Below are 21,103 nucleotides of genomic sequence, written 5' to 3'. Positions count from 1 at the left end.
GGGGGGAGATGAAGCCCCATATAGGGAGCGTCCGGCATCCTATAAGATCAACAATGATTTGAGTTAGTAGGGGTAAAAATGTACTTGAGGGTGCCCCTTGGCGAAATTGGCGACTTATGTTTGGCGCCATTCCTGTTTGCGCTGAACACCGTGATAACAGGAATGGCTGCGAAAATATAATGATATTTTAATAAAACATTGGAAAATTTCAACAAAACATCGGCCAAAACTTTATAAAATTGCAGTGAACCCGATATAAGCAAAATTAATAAACCCAAGAAAATGCATTTTGAATTGAAACAAATATTAATGGAGTAAGCACAGAAAGAAAAGGAAAAAAGCAAATCACTTCTTCTTTAAGCTTGAATATCTTCAGATTTAGGTGCACCGAATTTTCTAATAGCAGTTAGATACTGTCGAAATTTATCATGAATAGAATTTATGTTTCTCCATCGCCACATAAATTCGGCGAAATACGAATCGAAAATTGCGCCTGTGGTACCGGACTGGCGATGAAATTTTTTTGTAAAGTCCCTTTTTATGACTGCCCACATACCTTCGATCTTATTGACCAGAAGAAAAAGTAACCTTAACAGCCGGTATCCAACTTAGAACTGACGGTCCTCTGAAATCACATATACCGTTGAACATTTAAAAATAACGCTAAAATCTAAAAAAATCAGAATCACGATTGGTTTTCAACATCGCCCAGCTTGGCGATCAACCGCGATCACAACTTGGCAAGAATCAAGGGGCACCCTCAAATATAGTCTACCCGAGTTAGGCTCTGCCAAGCGTGCTTCGGATACGGAGAGATTATCGCCAGGAAAACGACTGTAATTTAGTTCGCGAAGCGAACAAAAATGTAATTGCGCAGTAATTATCGGGGGTTGGCGAGCGGTAGCGAGCAGGGGGCGGAGCCCTCTAGTATATATATATATATATATATATTAGTATCATACTATTTGTTGTTATTATTCGATAAGTAAAGTATTAAACCTATATAGATATGCTGTAATAAATTTTAAAATTATTCACAAATAAAAAATAAAGTTTGCTTGGATCCTATTTTAACGGGAAATTATAATTAGAGATATTTTCTTCTAAAAATTCTATATATTAAAACTTTTCATTCAAAACTTATTACAAAATACTGAAGTGATTCGTGATAAAAAATTTAATGTAACTCTACCAATTAAATTTTATTGCTTATTTATTGAAGTCATGCGATATATTGAATTGAAAGCTTTTTAGAATTTGTGATAAGCATCTGATTAAACAGAATTTTGTTTGCTTTACGTAAATAAACTTAAAAAATTACATGAATTTTCTTCATATATATACCCTTAACTTATCTTTCATACGTACAAAAGAATCAGTTGCTGGAATACTTGGAAAACTTTTGAAACCAAAATTGAGTAAGTTTCATATTCAAGCATTTTTGTAAGGTTATTTTGTATTGTACTGTGCTGAAAATAATGAGGGGATATTTTAAGCTTGGTTTTGCGCAGGTGCAATCATATAATTTAAAACTTTAGTAATAGGATAATTATAACTCTTACAAAATTTGGGAATAGGCTAATTCTTTCAGTGTTGACATAAAAAACTATATAACATTTAACTTTAACCAGTTACTTTGAGCAATTTTAAGCAATTAGTTATAATTTAGTGTACTTTTCTGACAATTAGATAAGAGAGGATATAAGTTTTACTACTTGTAATGTACACGTGCTTAAACGATGTCTTACGTTATCCATCTCTTTTGGATACTTGCTTTATGGACTTCATATAAATTACAATAAGAATAAAAAACCCCATCTTGCCAGAATCGTATCGTGTGTTTAACTCTTAGTTAGTACATACGATAAACAGTGAGTCTGAAATATTTTTGTGTAAGTTTAGTATTTAAAGTGTCTTCAAAAACGTTTTTTTGTATTAATGGTTATTCTATACTAGAAAAATATTTATCGCAGTTTTAATCTCAATCTCGATTGAAAAATAAAAAGTAAAGAAATAAAAATCTGGGAAACATGGTCCCCATAGTTTGGTCAGGAGAGCGATCCTAAGTTTGGACCCATTAATGTTAATTTTACATTTCGCGTGTTTCGTCAAATCTCGAAAACTTTTTTAACGAATTAAAAAAAAATTTACACACAATTCTGAAATTCGTTTATTCAAAAAAATTCCATGCAAAAAATAAATTTTAGTAAATATTTTTTCTAATTATTTCATTTATTATTAGTCGAAACAATTTTGAATTGCAAGATATACAATTTTTAAATCATTTTAAATTCATGACGAAATACAAAATTCAATCGAAATCTGTTGAATAGTTACCAAGATATCAAATTTTAAGTATACTATTTCCTTAACGTATGAAACTTCTTTTAAATATACTACTTCTTTAACTATATGGTTTATATTTCCCAGATTGTGGCTACTCTCTATATTTTGGGGGTCAGAAATCCGAATCCGTGGAAAAAAAAGATATGTTTATTCAGAGAAAGTACGTTTTCGTGTCTGATTTCGTAACTTCAAATGTCATCTGCTGTACTTAATTAACATATTGGCGTTGACCAGCATTAGCATATTTGAGTTCACTCTTTTGAACCAATAAGATTGAGTGAGATACGATCATTAGATCAAAGGTTTTTCAGGATAATCCTTTTATTTTCGCACAATGCACATTTATTCTACGTGTCAGTTTGTTAAATGATTTGTATCGTAATTTGTTAGTTATATAACTAACTCAGTGGCGCGACAGCCCATTAAGAGGGCCAAGGCCGACTGTGCCCATCTCAGTTTTCTTGACCTTGGGCTCTGGGGTGCGGGAGCATATGTTCCGGTCAGGTGGTCAGCCGAACGCGGAACCCCCAGTGTTAGTTCCCAAGCATGCTTGGTACTCATTTTATCGACCCACTGAAGGGATGAAAGGCTGAGTCGGCCTTGCCCGGCCCAAGGATCGAACCAAGGACCTGTGGCACGACAGCGCGAAGCGCTACCGCTCAGCCACCGGGCGTCGTGTTAGTTATATGGTTGTACCTCAATCACATTGGACAAAGTATACAATAAATGTTATTCTAAAATTGATCAAGATTTTTGCTTTCTAACAAAATTACACTGATTAGGTTTCGCCGTTAGCCGTTTCTGAATAGTTACTCAGTATTATGCGTTTGTCTAATAATATTTGTTTTTTTAAAATTGATTTTCATTAGCTCTAAAATGAAATAAATATGAAGGGAAATCTAATTCAAACAGACAAAAACGCAGCATACATCACCTAAATATAAAACTAAATGATTGCTTTTAATCTTTGAAAAGAAGAAAAAAATCATAAGGAATTAAAGTAATCATATGCTACTTCTCCCATTCTAAGGAGCAGAACAATTACTTTTCATCTTTCCTAAAAGCTAATAGATTTATAAATGATGCTCTTGCCATCAAAAATTTAATAAAAAATAAGCAAATTAAATCGAGATAACTAAAACTAAAAATGCAACCAAATTTTCAAAAAAAAAAAACAACATTTTAAATCTATACATGATAGTTTTAAAACAATGAATTTTGAAAGTTATATAGTGTATAATAGACTAAAGAATGATTCTCTGTCAAAATCCAAATTTAATAATAAAAAAAAGGAAAAACAGTTTTTTAAAGCCATACATGATTTTTTTAAAGCTATACTTTTTAAATCCCTTCAGGAAAACGATCTCGGGGATCTTCACGAATCGCAGTATCACATAGGAAACAAACTTTTCTAATTCTAGTGATCGTGATCTCAATTCGGTACTCCCTTAATACATCTCGTATTAGTACGAATACGTACTCTTTAGTAGTATAAACGTGGAGCGTGCATGTGTTGGGAAGCTCTTCTTTTTCTTTCAGCCAGTCCTGATAAGGGGTCAAAGCCGTATATACTTTAAAATAGAAGAGCGATTCTCTAACATAAAAAATATGTTAAAAGCAAACTAAATCGAAATAACTAAAATTTAAAATGCAATCGAAAATCTAAAGAATGATGTTAAAGGAGACTTCTGAATTATTTTATTCTTTTGCCTTTAAAAAACATTTTTTATAAAAAGTTTCATTTTAGTAGTTAGGCTCATTAGTGTTCTATTTATTTTAGAGGAAAAATGAAGTTTTACGGATTAATTGTGCTAATTGCTTGCTTGTTTGCTGTTTTGAAGGCCGAAAGTTGTAAAGATAAACTGGCAGAAGCTCAAAAAATGAGTAAGTAATATTTTTTTCAAGTTGAAGGGAATTTTGTTTTATATAAATCCTTTCTATAGATGATAAGAAATTCAAAAAAAAATTTAATGCTAGCCTTGAGCTGTGAATGAAAAGCTAAACTCCATTTCTTATATTTTTAGATATATTCTATTTTAATATTTATTAATCATGATTATTCATTTACAACTTTCCACACATTTTTGCTTAAGAAATAAATTTTCTAAATATTTTGGAAATTATCCAACAATTTATTAAATCCTCTTAATCTGAAGGATTTTGTAAATATCTGTTGATAGTATTTACTGGTACTTGTTTTCTTCCGAGAAATGTATTTTTTGAAAATGCTAGAACACATGTGCTTCATTTTTTTAAAACTTATAATAAAAAAGATTACCAAAGCACGCAGTGGCGTACGCAGAATTTTTTCAAGGGGGTTCATAATTTTCAGAAATTACTAAAAGAAATTCGAGTATGTAATAAAGCACTATTACTTCCCTAATTTAGACAGCTAGACAATTTTGACTTTTTATTTCGACAACATTGTTTAGTTAAATTTTGTTTTAATTTTTTAAGTTTAAGAATATAATTTTTTTTTATTATAAGAGGTAAAATATTTTATTTTTATTAAAAAGTAGGAATAAATCAAGCCAGAAAAAACTACTTATACTGTAACAGCTACCTAAATAATAACCATATAAATGTGAATATTCCATAGAAAACCAATGAATTTAACTAAAAAATGACTTACCAACAAATAGGGAATTAAACCAGTATACAAACACGCTAAAAATTTATTGATTTATACTGTAATATCCAAACGACGGGTTTTTTTTTTTGCAAGTTCGTTTAAAATGTCTTCGACAGCTGGGGTAAATTTTCTATGAATGCTTAAGAGCGCCAATCCATTCATTCTATTATTTCCCGTTGAGTTGCGTAAATAAGTCTTCAAACGGCGCAAAGTCGAAAAGGATCTTTCGTTTGCACTCGTTGAAACAGGTAGAACGACCAATATTTCTAGGAGTTTGAAAATGTTTGGTGTTATATCTTTATTGCACATTCCAAGAGCATCCGCCGCAGTTTTTGGAACACTACCTCCGTCTTCACTAATCCTTTTTAATCTTTTAAACCAGTTTTAGTTCAGACTTAAGGCTTTCTTTACAGGTATCCAAATCTCCAGCGTAAAATTCCACTAATGCTTCAAAAGCCTTTATGTTTGAAGGTTGGCAAATGAAAGGATCGGCAGGCAGAAGACACTGAAATCCTTTCAAAATATCACGATGCGATACAAATCTTAAGTTTAATTGTGTTATAAAATTTTCTATAAATGGAATAAAAACACTAACTCTGAAATATGTTTCCGGTGTCGATGAGGGAAAATTATCGCGATTTTTCTGTCCTCCTGTTATTCTAGAGATTTGCATGGAAGTGGAAGATCCAATGCTTGTTAGCATAAGAGAAGAAGAGCTGAATATTTCAGAGAATGTTTCAGTGGCATTTTCACGCATTAATTTTAGATCTTTAATGACATCTTCTGCAAGACTCACTGCCCCTATCAAATCTATGCTTGTTTTTTGTAGGTATCTACAGAGATGGATTGTTATGGTGAAAACTTTGTAAATGCACAAAAGAGATATTACGAACTGGCAATTAGATACTGTGCACAGTAAAGAATTAGCCTGGGTCGCTGATTCCTTATCCTTCCATTCTGATATTTTTTTGTAGTGTTTCGGCGATAGGCTCGAAAAGTTCCACCACAGCGGTTACTGAGTCGTATCTTTCCATCCAACGGGTTGCACATAGCTGTTTAATTTTCTCCCTCTTAGAGCTGGTTTCCATCTCCTCTATTGCTGAAGATAGGACATACTGTCTTTTTGGCGTATTTAAAAAGTCGTATAATGTTTTAATTGTCCCTAAGCAATTTCTAATGCCAGTTATTTCGCATGCATTTGATACAGCCAAATTGAGGCTATGAGCAGAGCAATGTACATAGAGTGCTGATGGGACAATACTTCTTATGTGGGCTTGTACACCATTAATTTTTCCACTCATTGATGCAGCACCATCGTACCCCTGTCCACGTAACTTTTTTATATCAACTTTCATAGACTGTAATTGGTCTAATATTGTTGTTGCTATTGCTTTTCCGGTTAAGTCATGCACCGGAATGAATTGCAAAAACTGTTCGGTGATGTTAAAATTTTCTTTATCGACATATCGAACGCATAACGATAATTGCTCTATACCTGCAATATCAGTTGTTTCATCTGCAAGAATGGAAAAGCAAGTTGCATCATTAATCTTGCTGACTAGTTTTTGCAGGATTAAAATATTGCAAACCTCAATAACTTCGTTCTGAAATCGAGGGCTGGTATACTGAGCATTTTTTCTGCTTGACTCTAAAATGTTCTTAAGAGTCGAATCGTTCTTTCTGCGGAAACGAAGCAATGCCCGAAAATTTCCGTCGTTCTCTTCACCTGGTTGTTCAGCAATTATTCCCGAATCCTTATGTCCTCTTAGAGCGAGACCTTGATTTCCACAAAATAGGATGGTTTCAATGATTGGAGTAATGTTTTTTCTATTTTCTAATTTTCTTCTGCTTGCTGCACTGTCAACTTGTTCATCCACAGGTTTCATCTTTCCAAATAAAATATCGTTTAATGTCCCAGAAGTTTCGATCGATTTTTTGTGATAAAGACATTTCTCGTGTTCAGAAAATCGCTCTACAGCATTTTTCCAGTTGTCAAATTTTACATTGCACAGTTGGCCTAAAGGTTTCTTTCCAGAACCGGCACCACTTTTGGCGAAAAGTACACAAAATTTGCAAAAAGCACCACCCTTAACCTCTGAATATGCAAGCCATTTCCAGCGATAAAGCCATTTGTACTGAAATTTCAATTTTCTTTTTCCTTTTTCAGGAAAAACAAATGCTGGATTGGGTTCCCAAACATTTTTAAGTATATCCAGTTTTTTATCCTCGCATGTATTATCTTCTGAAAAAAGTCCAATGTCATATGGGTGGGAAGTAACACTTTGAGGGCCGCTTTCACATTCATCAGATTCTGTTACGCTAGAAACGTTTTCTTCAACGGAAGTATCACATTTCTGTTCAACAGAAAAACTTACATTGGTACTAGATGCTGTCACCTCACTAATTTCAGGTCGTGATTTTTTCTCAAAGTATTAAAAATTGTTAAATTCTTGCGTTAAGACATCCTAAAGATCCAAGAACAGCAAAAATATATACATATATATTGGCACAGAAATATCCACTAAGCTACGATCTCAAAGTTTCGAGATGGAATGAATAACTTCAACGGGCACAGAGTCTCCAAAACAAAACAGATTTAGAAACAAGCTCCGAAGGACAAGCGGCAGAGATAACTCTTAGTCTGACTAAAATCGAAAATAAATGTAACCTCCTTTCATATAATTTTTTTTAACCGCATCTACAAAATTCTCGAATTGTCTCAAAGACGACAGAACGTCTAGGATTCCAGACCTCGCGAATGCCAGCCAGTCTCGAAAACTATCGCGACTGGCAGGTCAGAAAGGAACCAGTGATCGGGGCTCGCCCGTAACAGTATCACGTGAATTTGGTTTCAAAAATACAACCCTATTATAGTAAATGTTTTATCAGTATTCTGAGAAATACCGTGAGAAAAAAAAGTAGGCATAAGGCAAATAAAAATATATAGTCTTAAAAAATAATAACTCACATAATTTCTACTAAAATTTTTATTTTTGTCTGTATTATTTTGTAAATTCACTTTGTCTGAGCTCAAGGGGGGGGGGTTAAACCCCTAACCCCCCCCCCTTGCGTACGCCCCTGAAAGCACGTATAGAGAGTAAAAACATTTGGAAACTGTCAATTATCTCATAAAGTACTCATCGTAATCAAAAAGTTAAACTAGACACATTCAATAATTTTTAAAAGGTATCCAAAGATACGAAACTCCATCTTTACACTCCCGGGGGTGGCATGGAGCCAATTTGAAATCTTAAATATGAACCGTTATTTTTTATTGTAGATTCGGATTTTCCAGAAATGAGTAACCCTTTGAGTTGTAGGTTTATACTGTTAGCTTCACAGATGTCGTTGTAAAAAGACAAATGGGATAAAAGCTGTTTGAAATGGCGAATTTCGAGACCTAACACACTAAAGAGATAAAAATAGACAAGCTGAAAGTAATTTTGATCGATATTGTTTTAGAAAAAAAATATTAAAACAGTTTTAGGTTTATTTATTTTTATTTTTAAGTGACCACTATTTTAAACAGTTTGTACCCTTTTTAATTTTCTCGGTTACAGAGCCATCGGTGAAGCAAAATGGCCTTAACTCAACTAGGGTTATAGGGTTACTTTTTTCCTGGAGAATTTAAAACTGCAAGAAAAAATAGGGGTTCATTATTAAAAATCATCCCCGGTCCCAGGAGAGAGGAACTGAAAGATCAAGTTTGACGTCATTTGGATAGCTTTTAAAAAAATATGAAATGCAACAGGGCTTGAAGAAACTCAGAAATTCTAACCGTCCTCCTTTGAAACTAACCCGTAGCTTCTCTTATTTATTACTAACATTTATATAAATTGCAAAATGAATTAGCAGTCACTAGGATTGCAAATACTAGGATTACATTCTACAGTAAGAAAAGAAATACTAGGTTACTAATAGTACAACCTAGAATTTCTTTTATGAAAAAATTTCTTTCTTTGATGAAATGATTTAAATAACAAAGGTCAAGTTATCTGGAATGTCAATTTATCCGAGGGTACTGTGTTTTTTAAATGAATTAAATATTACGTTTGCCAATCAAGCCAATGATTTACAGAGGTTTCTGCACAGAAATCTGAAAGGGGTTCCATTTAGGTAGCTGTTCATAATTGCGTTTAACGCTTCCTGTTTAAGACCAGTACGTAATGTGTTTTATTTTTGTAAGTTCATTGCTGAAAAGCCTCTTTCAACAGCTGCAGTACTCCCAGACAGAGAAAACACCAATTCCACCATGCGCAGCATAATGCTGTATTTCTAGATTAGAAGGTCAGTTTAGAAGTGAGTGCTAGACTCTTGTAAGATAACAAAAATTGAAAGCGTATCACGCCCATTAACGGGAAAATGGCCGTCCCCGCGGACGTCGGATTCGAGAAATTTGTTGTCCACGGGGAATTTTTGACCGCCGAGGACGGACGGTTTCTTGAGCTCTGAAATGCAACTATTTTCACTTTTTCAATCCGATGTATATTTCTCGAGATATTTGATCATTTCCGAATTTTTTTACACTCTGTATGTTCTATTTTTAACTGAACTATCGTTTTTTTAGTGAACTATCAGAACCATACTTTCTAGATTTCTGCTTCTAACCCCTCCTCCATTCCAAAAAGTCAAAAATTCTTATTATGGGGTAAAAACAGTATATATTTATTCAGAGACTGTACATTTTTGTGTTTGATTCCTTAACGTATTCTTAATTTAATTGTAAATCCTAATTAATTATCATATTTCAGATCGCATTTAGTTCGTAAAAATCCGTTTATTAAAACAAAAGGTATTCAGGGTGATATCTTTTTTATTTTATGAACTGTAGATTCTTCATCCATTTTTAAGGATTTTTTTCTTCTTCTTTTTAATATCTAGACATAACTTTACTTTTTATAACTTTCAGGAGCACAGGGTGTTCAAGACTATCCTGCTCCTTCATGTAGCGCAGATGGTACATACTCTCCTCGGCAATATTCAAGCTTTGGCCGGTGCTACTGTGTAAATCCTCAAGGAGAAAAAACGGACCAATCATGTCCTTGCGAATAAACTATCTGATTTATGCATAATACAATGTAAATTTTTGAAATGGAAAAAAAAATAGTTATTGAATTGCTTTTCTGAGTACACTTTGTTTCTTTGGAAATTTAATCGTTAAAATACTTCCATTGGCTTCTTTCATTTTTTAATGTATGAAGACATAAATTTCTCCATGGAAATTACGTTATTAACAAAAGCTCTATATCTACTAAAACATTCCAGGGGCTGCGCTAACATTTGCCATTTTCCCAAATGTGATAAAATCGTAAATTTGGCGAATAAATAAAGTTTTGGAAAAAATATTAGCGAATGATTTCTTCCACTGGAAAGAAAAATATATATTTAACTCGATCCTCAAAATTATGTCAAAATGAATTTTTCTAGACAAATCAGTACTTTTTATCACCGCGGACCTGTCAACGTTTGATAATTTTACAGCGGCCCTCTGGGGAGGGGGGACGTTGATTGTTTATATTTTAGATTATTTTGATTTTTTAGTTTAATTTTATTTAAACATACCTTCAAAATAAAATACAGTTACATCAAAAAATAAATATTGTGATTTAACATTTTAACTTACAATAACGTTAAGTCAATGAGAACCCTGAGCTTGTTTCTTTGCAATGAGACGGTTCCCTCTGGGGATAATCGTTTTAAAACGTTAAAAAATTTATATTACAACCTTCGGGAACCCCCCCCCCTCTTTTTTTAAATAAATAAAACTTTCATGGAACACAGATATTTTTAATTTTCGGTATAAACCTAGGAATTTAAATTCATTTTCAATAAAATGGGCGGCCCGGTAACTTTTGATCCACGGACCGGTACCGGTCCGCGGACCGGGGGTTGGGGAGCACTGCTGTATTGTATTAACAGATAATTAAGACTTAACAGAGAATCGTATAGTGAAAAAACAGAACGTTTGTAGAAATAAATTCACTCATGTACATTCCCGCAAACCCCTCATTTACAAGAACAGTATAATCCTTAACATTCATTTTCTTATATTTTAAATTATTCGCGTCATTATGTTTGCATTTTTGTCTTCTAATAAGGCGCCAATACATATGCTTTCTAATGTTGCCAGCTGCCTTGTTGTCAAAGAAACTTCTTTGTTGTCACTTAAAAACTTCTTCCATTCAGAAAATACTTAAAAACTGTCACTTTGTACATTCATTCACTGAGATTGGCGGAATTTTAAAGATTAGACAATTTAAATTAAAGTTCTGTTGGAATAAAATAAGTATCTTTCCCCCAAGAAATCTCAATTTTATCAAAATCATCGCCCAAAAACTTCGTTTCACTAAATTTTTAAATTATCAGTATGAATGAAATGCTTGCATTCTGAAATTTCAGAGCGTAAAGAGTTGAAATGTTAGCAAATCTACCAGTAGATAAACTAAGAAATACTCTCGGAAAAGGAATAAGAAACTTATTCACTATAACATCCAAAAGTTTTCCAAGAATTGTAACTACTGTTTTTTTTATAAATAAAGTTGGATTTAAATAGATTTAAACGAAGATAATTTATAGATAAAGAATAAAGTAGATTTATATACAGCAAATAAGGAGTTGTTATATCAGATGCTTATCACAAATTCTAGCTATGCTTCGTAACTTCAATGAATTAGTAATAAAATAATAATTTTATTTGGTTTAAGGTACCTTGAAGGTTATGAATCATTCGAATAATAGCAACTGAATAAAATCAGATGAGAATAAGAGGCTTTTAAAACAAAAGTACAGAAAATAAATCTTTAATTGCAATTTCCCGTCAATATATATAACCGAAATTTTCAACTTATGACTGTTTTAAAAGTTGTAACAGAATATTAATAATGAAAATTGAATCTTTGATTATTAATTGCATTGATAACAATTTTAAATGTTGCAAAGTTTTAAATCTTGATGAAATTATTTAAGCTTCACAGAATTTCGAAATAGTTTCAACCGGACAAACATGGAACCTTTCCACGAAAAGGGGACGCTTCACAAAGTATTTTATCTTAAAAATAGACTCTTAATATTTATTTTAATATTAAAAATAACTCATATAAAAAAGCCTTTTTAATTAAAAAAACCATCTTTAATTTGTTATTTTAAAACTATAATGTCTTAAAAGTTTATGTTTTTTTTAAGAAAAAAGTAATACATTTATTTTCACAAAAACAGAACTTGGCAGTCAGTGAGATCCCGATTTTATGGCAATTTCAAATGAATTAATAGGTTTTTCAGAAAATGAGTAGGTTTTATAGTACACAGAATATTAATAATAAAAATTGAATCTTTAATTATTAATTGTATTGATTACAAAAGGGAACAACTTTAAATGTTGCGAAGTTTTAAATCTTGAAGAATTATTTTAAGCCTTACATAGGATTTTGAACTAGTTTCAACCGGACAAACGTGGAACCTTCACCAAATCATTTTCCACAAAAAGGGACCCTTTACAAGTTATTTTATCTTAAAAATAAACCCTTTATAATTATTTTACTTTTAAAAATAGATCTTACAAAAAAAAGTTTTTTGGTAAAAGGAATCAATTACATCTTTAATTTTTTATTTAAAAACTATAATTTTTTAAAAATATGTTTTTTTAAGAAAAAAAAAGTAATACCTTTATTTTCACAAAAACAGAACTTGGCAGTAGGAACACGATTCTAAGGCAATTTCAGATTCAGAAAATGAGCAGGTTTTTAGCAAAAAGTCTGAACAGATCACTAGTTCTTGCTATAATAAAGAAAATCACAATTTTTCGCAGAAAGATTCTTACAGCAAATTCATGCGATGGGCCATAAATTTTTCCTCCAATAATTGCTAGTTTTAATATTAAAATTTCTGATAAATGGCTATGTAAATCACTACCTTTGAAAACAGAACTTCACTACCTTTGAAAACGGAACTTCACTTCCTTTGTTTTTTCCTTTGCATTTTAATCAGGGAAAGTAGATTATTGCATTTTTTTTATGCATCTGTCGTTTTTTTTTCTTCCTAATTTAACACGAGTGTTGGTGATAAAGAGTTTAAATACTGATAAAATAATATCGAGTTGACGTATTAGTTCTGTTGTTTGTTTACGTCTCATGGCGAACATTTCGAAACTTTTTTAATGTGATTTTTCTTCATTGAATATTTTCCTTCATTAAAGTGTTCTAGAATTTTCAGTTTTAGAAGTCATGGCTTTGTTTTGAATGTGGAAAATTTAAAGTGTGTAACTATTTTTTAAGACATTTAAGACTGTTATAAATGTAACAAAAATATACAGGCCATTAAGATGTAATTATTATTGAAATTATCTTTGATGGGTGCTTGTTCTACGTTCGTCGTTTTCCGTAACGACAAAAAAAAAATTGTGCCCATTAGTTATCATTAGATTTCTATCAATAATTTAAGCTACACAGTGCAAGAGTAATAATTTTTCATTTTCTTCATCCGTCAAATGTTTGTCTAAAACAAAGAAAAAAAATGAAAAAGTAACCTTATACAAAATTCTGAACAAACAAATTAAAATTTGAAGTTGAGTAATTTTAAGTTTTTGAAGGCACAATACATTTTTCGGTTCATCACACTGATTTTTCAAAAATTTCGAAAAAAATTATCTCAAAATTGTTTCCAGTTCAAAATTATTATTGTTTATTAAAAAAAATATTTCACTTTTTCCTTTCAAAATATTTGTTTAAAGGAATAACTAATCCAAAATTTGAAACTTTATTTTGCAATAAAAATATTTATACAAAAAAAATATTTAATGGTCTCAAACTTTCTTCCAGCACGGTTAAAATTCATGTTATTCTCATTCCCTAAATGTTTGTTAAATTATGAATGTTCTATTATAATTTTTAATTCTTCCTATATTTTAAAAAAAATTTTTATCTATAGTTTGCTGACATAGATTTACTAGGATAATCCCTTAACCTGGACGGAATATTACCCGACCATACCGATTAATCGAGTTCCTACTGTATTGTGAATTATAATTCATATTTTTATGATCTTCTTCTTCGAGATATTTGGATAATTTGTTTTTTCAGATGCTCGATGTTCCACCTTCGTAATTTCTTAAAACGGTTTGATGAGAAACAACAAAGAATACGTGAAAAAGATTAATGACAAAGGCTTGCGAAATTTTTGCTACATTATTAGTAATAATAAAAATATATAAATAAAAAATTTTAACCGACACTACACTTTCGAAAAGCTCATTTCTCGAAACTTTAACAAAAGATTTCAACATCGTAGCTTTTCTTAAGAAATATTTTATTTCCATGGTCCTGCATTACGAAACAGGTATTTAATTTAATCCACTTCCTTGACATTTTTTACATGCTATAAAAAAGTTCTCTTAGTTTATTGTCGGTCTTTTCTATTTTAATTCAATAAAGAATGTTTCTTTAAACAGGAATCAATTTTTCATCCTCCATTATATGATAGAAATATTTAATATTGTCTAAAACCATCGATATTAATATTACGAGAAATTTAATTAACTTTGTGTTCTTAAGTAAAAGATTTTTCTTTGAAAGCAGTTTTTCTTGTTAATCAGTTTCTTTTTTTTAATACGTATTTTGAGTTGTCGATAGATAAACATTTTGTTTTTATTCGTTAACTTTAATTTTTAGACAAACTATACCTATTTTGTAAAATATCTAAAGAGATAAAGTCTTGTAATGTTGTTGTTGCTTATGCCCACTTGACCAACAGAAGCATTAAATCAAGTCCATGAACTCATCCAAAAAGCTCCCAAAGCCATGTACTATTGCAGCAGGGTAGGAGACCAGGTGGCTCTTCTGGCAGCCAATACACGATAGGATGTGGTCAGGAGCAGACTGGTTCACATTGCACTTAGGGCAGGGTGGATAGACTTTAAGGTCCGCAACGTGCCGTTGGGATCGAGTGTGGCCGCTTCTAAGTCTGGCAAGCGCCGTTTGAACACGCCTATTGCTTGCCCTGATTAGAGCAAGACCAGGCCCATACCAATCATGCACAGGAGCTTTCTTCCAACAGGAACCAATATCTTGCCTAGTCCGGGTTGCTATTTCTGAGAAAGTAAGATGGTCATCGCCAGCAGTATCTCTATGGCTGCCCTCACGGGCGAGACAGTAAGCAATTTCATTCCCGTAGACATTCACGTGTGACGGTACCCACTGAAAGAAAATCCTAATGTCGTGACTCAAGCAATTTAGAAGCCGGACAATGTTTAGTGTCGTTCTGTCACCATCCCTCCACCATTCAGACAGGTGCTGCATGGAGCTACGGCTGTCACTCAGAGTCCATACATCTGAATCGACATTGTCAGAAATGCAAAATTTCACAGCTTCCTCTATAGCTATTAGTTCTGACCTAAAAACCGAGCAAAAATCAGGAGTTTTGTAATGTGTTTTGAACTAACAAAAGATATCCCACGTAACTTTTAAAAATGGATAGGGAGAGTTTTCTGTATTGTGGTAGACAATACAGAAAAGTGCAGTTAATTATGAAACATGAATAACTTTATTTCCCTTCATTTATTTAAATAAAAACAGCTTTGATCCTAGTATTCGTTATGATTTTGCAATCAAAACCGTGCTTCGCTCGTTGACAGACTGTAATAATGTTATCATTTTTAACCCGATTTGCTTCAAAATTCAGTAACTTTATTTATTTCTGTATTTTCCATTATTACATCACATCATTTTTTTTAACTAACTATAATATTAAATGCTGAAATTAAGGGATTAACAATTAGTTCTTAAAAAGCTATAAACGGAATGAAGAAAAAAAGCGTATTTGAAGTAGAAACAACATTGTTGTATAATGCGCAAGGAAAGAAAATAAAAATGATTACCCTAGATGATTTTTGATTTAACGATCGGATCTTCCTTTGGTGAAGGACTCAATCTTAATGGCTCGAAGGGAAGATCTCAAATATGCTAATTAATTAGCGCGGACGATTTTTTAAGAAGCGAAATCAACAAAAACGTACTTTCTCAGAATAAACATACCTTTTCTTGGCAGAATATGGATTTCTGACCCCCAAAATATAGCGGTTAGTCGCAATCTGGAAAATATAGCCCCAATAGTTTGTTGGTCAGGAGAATAGTTATAATATTTGGGCCCCCTAAATGCTAATTCTATTTTTTGCATATTTCGCCATATCTCGAATTCAAAGATAATTCCAAGCAAAAAATAAATTTTAGTGAATATTTATAATTTTTTAAAAATTATTTTATGTAATAATAGGCAAAACAATTTTGAACTGCATATAATAAGAAAAGTATAAAGATGTACAATTTCTTACATCATTTTGAAGAATGTAATTTTACTTGGGAAAATGTCGAGTAGTTCCTGAGAATTCGACTTTTATAAATTTAGTATGCGTAAAGTTCGATTTCTTAGGAACTATTTGACTGATTACGTTCAAATTTTCTATACTGCCATATTAAATTATATTGTTAAAAATTATTTAAAAATGTGGATATAAAAGGAATATAAAATTTTTTTAACTGTTATTTAATAAAATAATAAAAAATAATAATTTATAAAAGTTATTTTTTGCATGGAATTATCTTTGAAGAAACGAATTTTATAATTGTGAGAAATTTTTTTCAATTCACTTAAAAAGTCCCTCGATATATGGCGAAATACGAAAAAAATAGAATTCACATTAAGGGGTCCAAACTTTGAACCGCTTTCCTGAACAAAGTATTGGGGCCATATTTCCCAGATTATTCTTTATATTTTGGGTGTCAGCAATCAGAATTGGTCGAAAAAAATCCCTTGTTTATTCTGAGAAAGTACATTTTTGTGTATAATTTTGGAACTAAAAATATCGTTTGCTCTAATTAAATAGAATATTTGAGGCCATCCCCTCAGAACAATAAAATTGAGTGGTAGAACGTGAAGATCTCGATATTAAATTATTAGTTATTCAGCATAGTCCGAGTTTTTTCCCTTCCCTTTTTTTGCGCACTGTAAAGTTTATAACTGAAAATTGTAGGAGCTCTAGTGTTTGCAAACATGAAAAAAGAAGATTTGAGGAACGGCCTTTTACACTCCTCAAAAGTGAAATTGCAACACCAAGAAATAATGCACGTAGCGTCACACAAATTTCAGGAGCGATAGTAGTGAGATGGATATGCAAATGATTAAAAAAAACAGACTAATAAAATCATTATAAAGCAATTTATTCAATATCTAATGTGGCCACCTCGGGCAGCTATACAGGCCTCAATCCGGTGAGGCATGCTATCAATGACTCCATTGATGGTTGCCTGAGGTAACCTTTGCCAAGCCACATCCACTGCTGTGCGCAGATCATCGATGGTTTGCGCCATTGGTCCTCTGTTCATGCCACGTACAATGAGATTCCAGAGGTGTTCTATGGGATTCAGATCTGGAGAGGCTGCCGGCCAGGGAAGGATGTCAAATCCATTCAGGCTGTTAAGAGTTCGCCGTGCGACATGCGGCCTGGCATTGTCTTGCTGGAATACCGTGTTGGGTGCTACATGCAACAAGGGCAGAACAACGGGATACACAACTTGTGTGACGTAGCGGTCCAATGTCAAACTGCCGTGAATGTGTACCAGGGGCGTTCTGCGATCAAACATTATGCCACCTCAAACCATGATGCCCGGTGTAGGACCGTTGTGACGCTCGGCGTAATGGGCTGGTTCGTAGCGTTCTCCGGGTCTCCGCCATACCCGTCGACGGCCGTCATTTCTCCACAGACAGAAACGAGATTCATCCCCCCGATCAATACCCGATGCCATTGGATGGTCCAGGTACGATGACGATGACACCACGCCAGGCGTCTAGCCCTGTGTAAAGCGGTCAACGGTACCCTGTTGCTGGTACCCGTGCACGTAACTGTACTTCATGCAATCTGTTGCGTATGGTTTGGGTGGACACAGATCCACCTGCTCCTGAAGGCAACCGGCTTCGGATGGCACGTGCCGTGGAGAAAGGGTCTCGAATAGTCAACTGGCGAATAGGCCGGTCTGTGCGCTCTGACGTGCACCTGTGCGCATCACTTCCTCTTCGGCGTGCACGTAGACCTTCCTGAATCCATCGTGTGGCACAACGTTGGATGGTACTCACGTCGTGCCCAACACGAGTTGCTATTGCACGCAGCGACAAACCAAGTTCATGGAGATCGATAATACGGTCACGTTCCCCGGTCGTTAACTGATGGTATTGAGCTCGCCGACGTCTCAGAGGCATTTTCTACGCTTTTTCGAAAGTCGCAAATGCTACGCAAAACCTCAGATGCCATTTATGAGAAGGGAAAGTTGATGGCCTTTATAGCCCGAATATGCGTACCACGTGATCAGATGCGTGCGTAAATTTAATCATTTGCATATCCATCTCACTACTATCGCTCCTGAAATTTGCATGACGCTACGTGCATTATTTCTTGGTGTTGCAATTTCACTTTTGAGGAGTGTATGTTTTCAAAAAAATATTTGAACTATGGGTGCATAATTCTTAAAAGCTCTTATTTGTACGAATTTTAACTTAAGCCTTTAAAACACCATGTAACTTCGAGTTGAATCATGTAAAAAAAAATCGATTTTCATAAATTTTCTTTGTGGTTGTTTTATCTTTAATTGTGTTGTTACTTAGCTACACTGCACTTTATGTTATATAATTGAATGCAGGACCCGCGATAAAGATTTCAACTGATTAAACAATAAATTAGCTAAATATCAAAAGTATTCACCAATTCTCGAAAGTCTTCGCCAGATGCAAATCTTAAAAATTTCTTATGATTAATTTTTTCCCTAAAGAAAACTATTTTAAGGTCGTTTGCTTCTGGCTTATATTATTTGAACCCAAATCTGATTGGTTACACGGCGCGTGTACCGAAAATTACTGTAATCGAATAAAAAAATACTGATTTGTCTAGAAAAATTAATTTGGACATAATTTTGAGGATCGAGTTAAATAAATATTTTTCTCTCCAGTGGAAGAAAACATTCGCCAATATTTCTTCAAAAACAGTATTTACTCGCCAAATTTACTATTTCATCGCATTTGGGGAAATGGCAAATGCTTAGCATAGCCCCTGGAATGCGTTAGTAGATATAGAACTTTAATTAATAATGTAATTTCCATGGAGAAATTAATATCTTTATATATCTAAAAATGAAAGGACTCAATGGAAGTATTTCAACGATTAAATTTCAACAGAAGCAAAGTGTACTCAGGAAAACATTTCAACAACTTTTCTTTTCATTTCAAAAATTTACATTACATTATGCATAAATCAGCTAGTTCATTTGCAAGGACAATTGCCCACTTTTTCTCCTTCAGGATTTACACAGTAGCATATGCCATGACCTCGATATTGCCGAGCAGCGTATGTACCATCTGCATTACAGGAAGGACGCGGCATGTCTCTAACACCCTGTTTAACTGAAAGTTATAAAAAGTAAGGTTATGTCTAGATATTAAAAAGAAGAAGAAAAAAATCTTTATAAATGGATGAAGAATCTACAGTTCATAAAATAAAAAAGATATCACCCTGAACACCTTTTGTTTTAATAAACGGATTTTTACGAACTAAATGCGATCTGAAATATGATAATTAATTAGGATTTACAATTAAATTAAGAATACGTTAAGGAATCAAACACAAAAATGTACAGTCTCCGAATAAATATATACTGTTTTTACCCCATAATAAGAATTTTTGACTTTTTGTAATGGAGGAGGGGGGAGGAACAGAAATCTAGAAAGTATGGTTCTGATAGTTCAGTTAAAAATAGAACATACAGGGTATAAAAAAATTTGGAAATGGTCAAATATCTCGAAAAATATACATCGGATTGAAAAAGTGAAAATAGTTGCATTTCACATTTTTTAAATAATCCAAATGATATCAAGTTCGATCTTTCAGTAATCGAGAAAATTAAAAATGGTACAAACTATTTAAAATAGTAGTGACTTAAAAATAAAAATAAATAAACCTAAAACTGCTTCAATATTTTTTTTTCGAAAACAATATCGATAAAAATTGTTTTCAGCATGTCAATTTTTATCTTTTTAGCCTTTTAGGTCCCGAAATTCGCATTTTCAATCAGCTTTTATCCCATTTATCTTTTATCCTTTTACAACGTCATCTGTGAAGCTACAACTCAAAAGAGTTACTCATTTCTGGAAAATCCGAATCTGCAATAAAAAATAACGATTCATATTTAAGATTTCAAATAGGATAACATCACACCCCGGGGGGTATTAAGATGGAGTTTCGAATCATTGGATACCTTTTAAAAATTATTGAATGTGTCTAGTTTAACTTTTTGATTACGATGAATACTTTATGAGATAATTGACAGTTTCCAAATGTTTTTACTCTCTATACGTGCTTTGGTAACCTTTTTTATTATTCAGTTTTAAAAAAATAAAGCACATGTGTTCTAGTATTTTCAAAAAATACATTTCTCGGCAGAAAACAAGTACCAGCAAATACTATCAATAGATATTTACAAAATCCTTCAGATTAAGACGATTTAATGAATTGTTGGATAATTTTAAAAACATAAAGAAAATTTATTTCATAAGCAAAAATGTGTGGAAAGTTGTAAATGAATAATCATGATTAATAAATATTAAAATAGAATATGTTTACAAATACAAGAAATTGAGTTTTATTTTTCATTCACACCACAAGTCTAGCATTAAATTTTGTTTTGAATTCCTTATCATCTATAGAAAAGTTTTAGGAAAAAAAATCCCTTCAACTTAATAATAATATTACTTACACATTTTTTTCGCTTCTTCCAGTTTATCTTTACAACTTTCGGCCTTCAAAACAGCAAACAAGCAAGCAATTAATACAAGGAATCCGTAAAACTTCATTTTCCCTCTAAAATCAATAGAACACTAATTAGCCTAATTACAAAAATAAAACTTTTTATATAGAGTATTTTTTAAAGACAAACGAATAAAATAATTCTGAAGTCTTCTTTAGCTTTGGATTTTCGATTGCATTTTAAATTTTAGTTATTTCGATTTAGTTTGTTTTTAACATATTTTTGATGGTAGAGAATCGTTCTTCTATTATGAAGTATATACGGCTTTGACCCTTTTATCAGGACTGGC

The 21,103-nt window shown here is 32.6% G+C and overlaps 1 protein-coding gene and 2 long non-coding RNA genes across 5 annotated transcripts in view; 1 reads left to right on the top strand and 2 right to left on the bottom strand.

Annotated features, from left to right (window-relative positions):
- The window catches only part of LOC107447883 (testican-3-like), a 45,861-nt gene extending 35,763 nt beyond the window's left edge, over window positions 1-10,098 (top strand). Inside the window, exons 1-3 of one of the 2 annotated variants that reach the window (XM_087152194.1) lie at window positions 1,279-1,418; window positions 4,127-4,230; window positions 9,888-10,098. In XM_087152194.1, coding sequence (XP_087008320.1) covers window positions 4,134-4,230; window positions 9,888-10,030 — 240 coding nt within the window. In that variant the 5' untranslated portion in view covers window positions 1,279-1,418; window positions 4,127-4,133 and the 3' untranslated portion in view covers window positions 10,031-10,098. Of the gene's footprint in view, window positions 1-1,278; window positions 1,419-4,126; window positions 4,231-9,887 lie in introns of those variants that run through there. The other variant, XM_087152195.1, reaches the window with a different exon arrangement.
- The window catches only part of LOC107438049 (uncharacterized), a 58,004-nt gene extending 45,011 nt beyond the window's left edge, over window positions 1-12,993 (bottom strand). The window contains exon 1 of one of the 2 annotated variants that reach the window (XR_015429362.1): window positions 12,639-12,993. This is a non-coding gene — a long non-coding RNA (uncharacterized LOC107438049). Of the gene's footprint in view, window positions 1-11,461; window positions 11,614-12,638 lie in introns of those variants that run through there. The other variant, XR_015429365.1, reaches the window with a different exon arrangement.
- A 6,197-nt stretch (window positions 12,994-19,190) lies between these two features.
- LOC139426941 (uncharacterized) overlaps window positions 19,191-21,103 on the bottom strand; it is an 84,956-nt gene continuing 83,043 nt past the window's right edge. The window contains exons 2-3 of the long non-coding RNA XR_015429359.1: window positions 20,764-20,867; window positions 19,191-19,414 (exon numbers count right to left, since the gene is read on the bottom strand). This is a non-coding gene — a long non-coding RNA (uncharacterized LOC139426941). The remainder of the gene's footprint in view (window positions 19,415-20,763; window positions 20,868-21,103) is intronic.

This window comes from Parasteatoda tepidariorum, chromosome 9 (assembly GCF_982258835.1).
Source record: "Parasteatoda tepidariorum strain Cologne lab strain chromosome 9, Ptep-v5.0, whole genome shotgun sequence".
NCBI lineage: Eukaryota > Metazoa > Arthropoda > Arachnida > Araneae > Theridiidae > Parasteatoda > Parasteatoda tepidariorum.
Note: the sequence above shows the minus strand (reverse complement) of the source record. Positions and strands in the feature narration are given on the sequence as shown.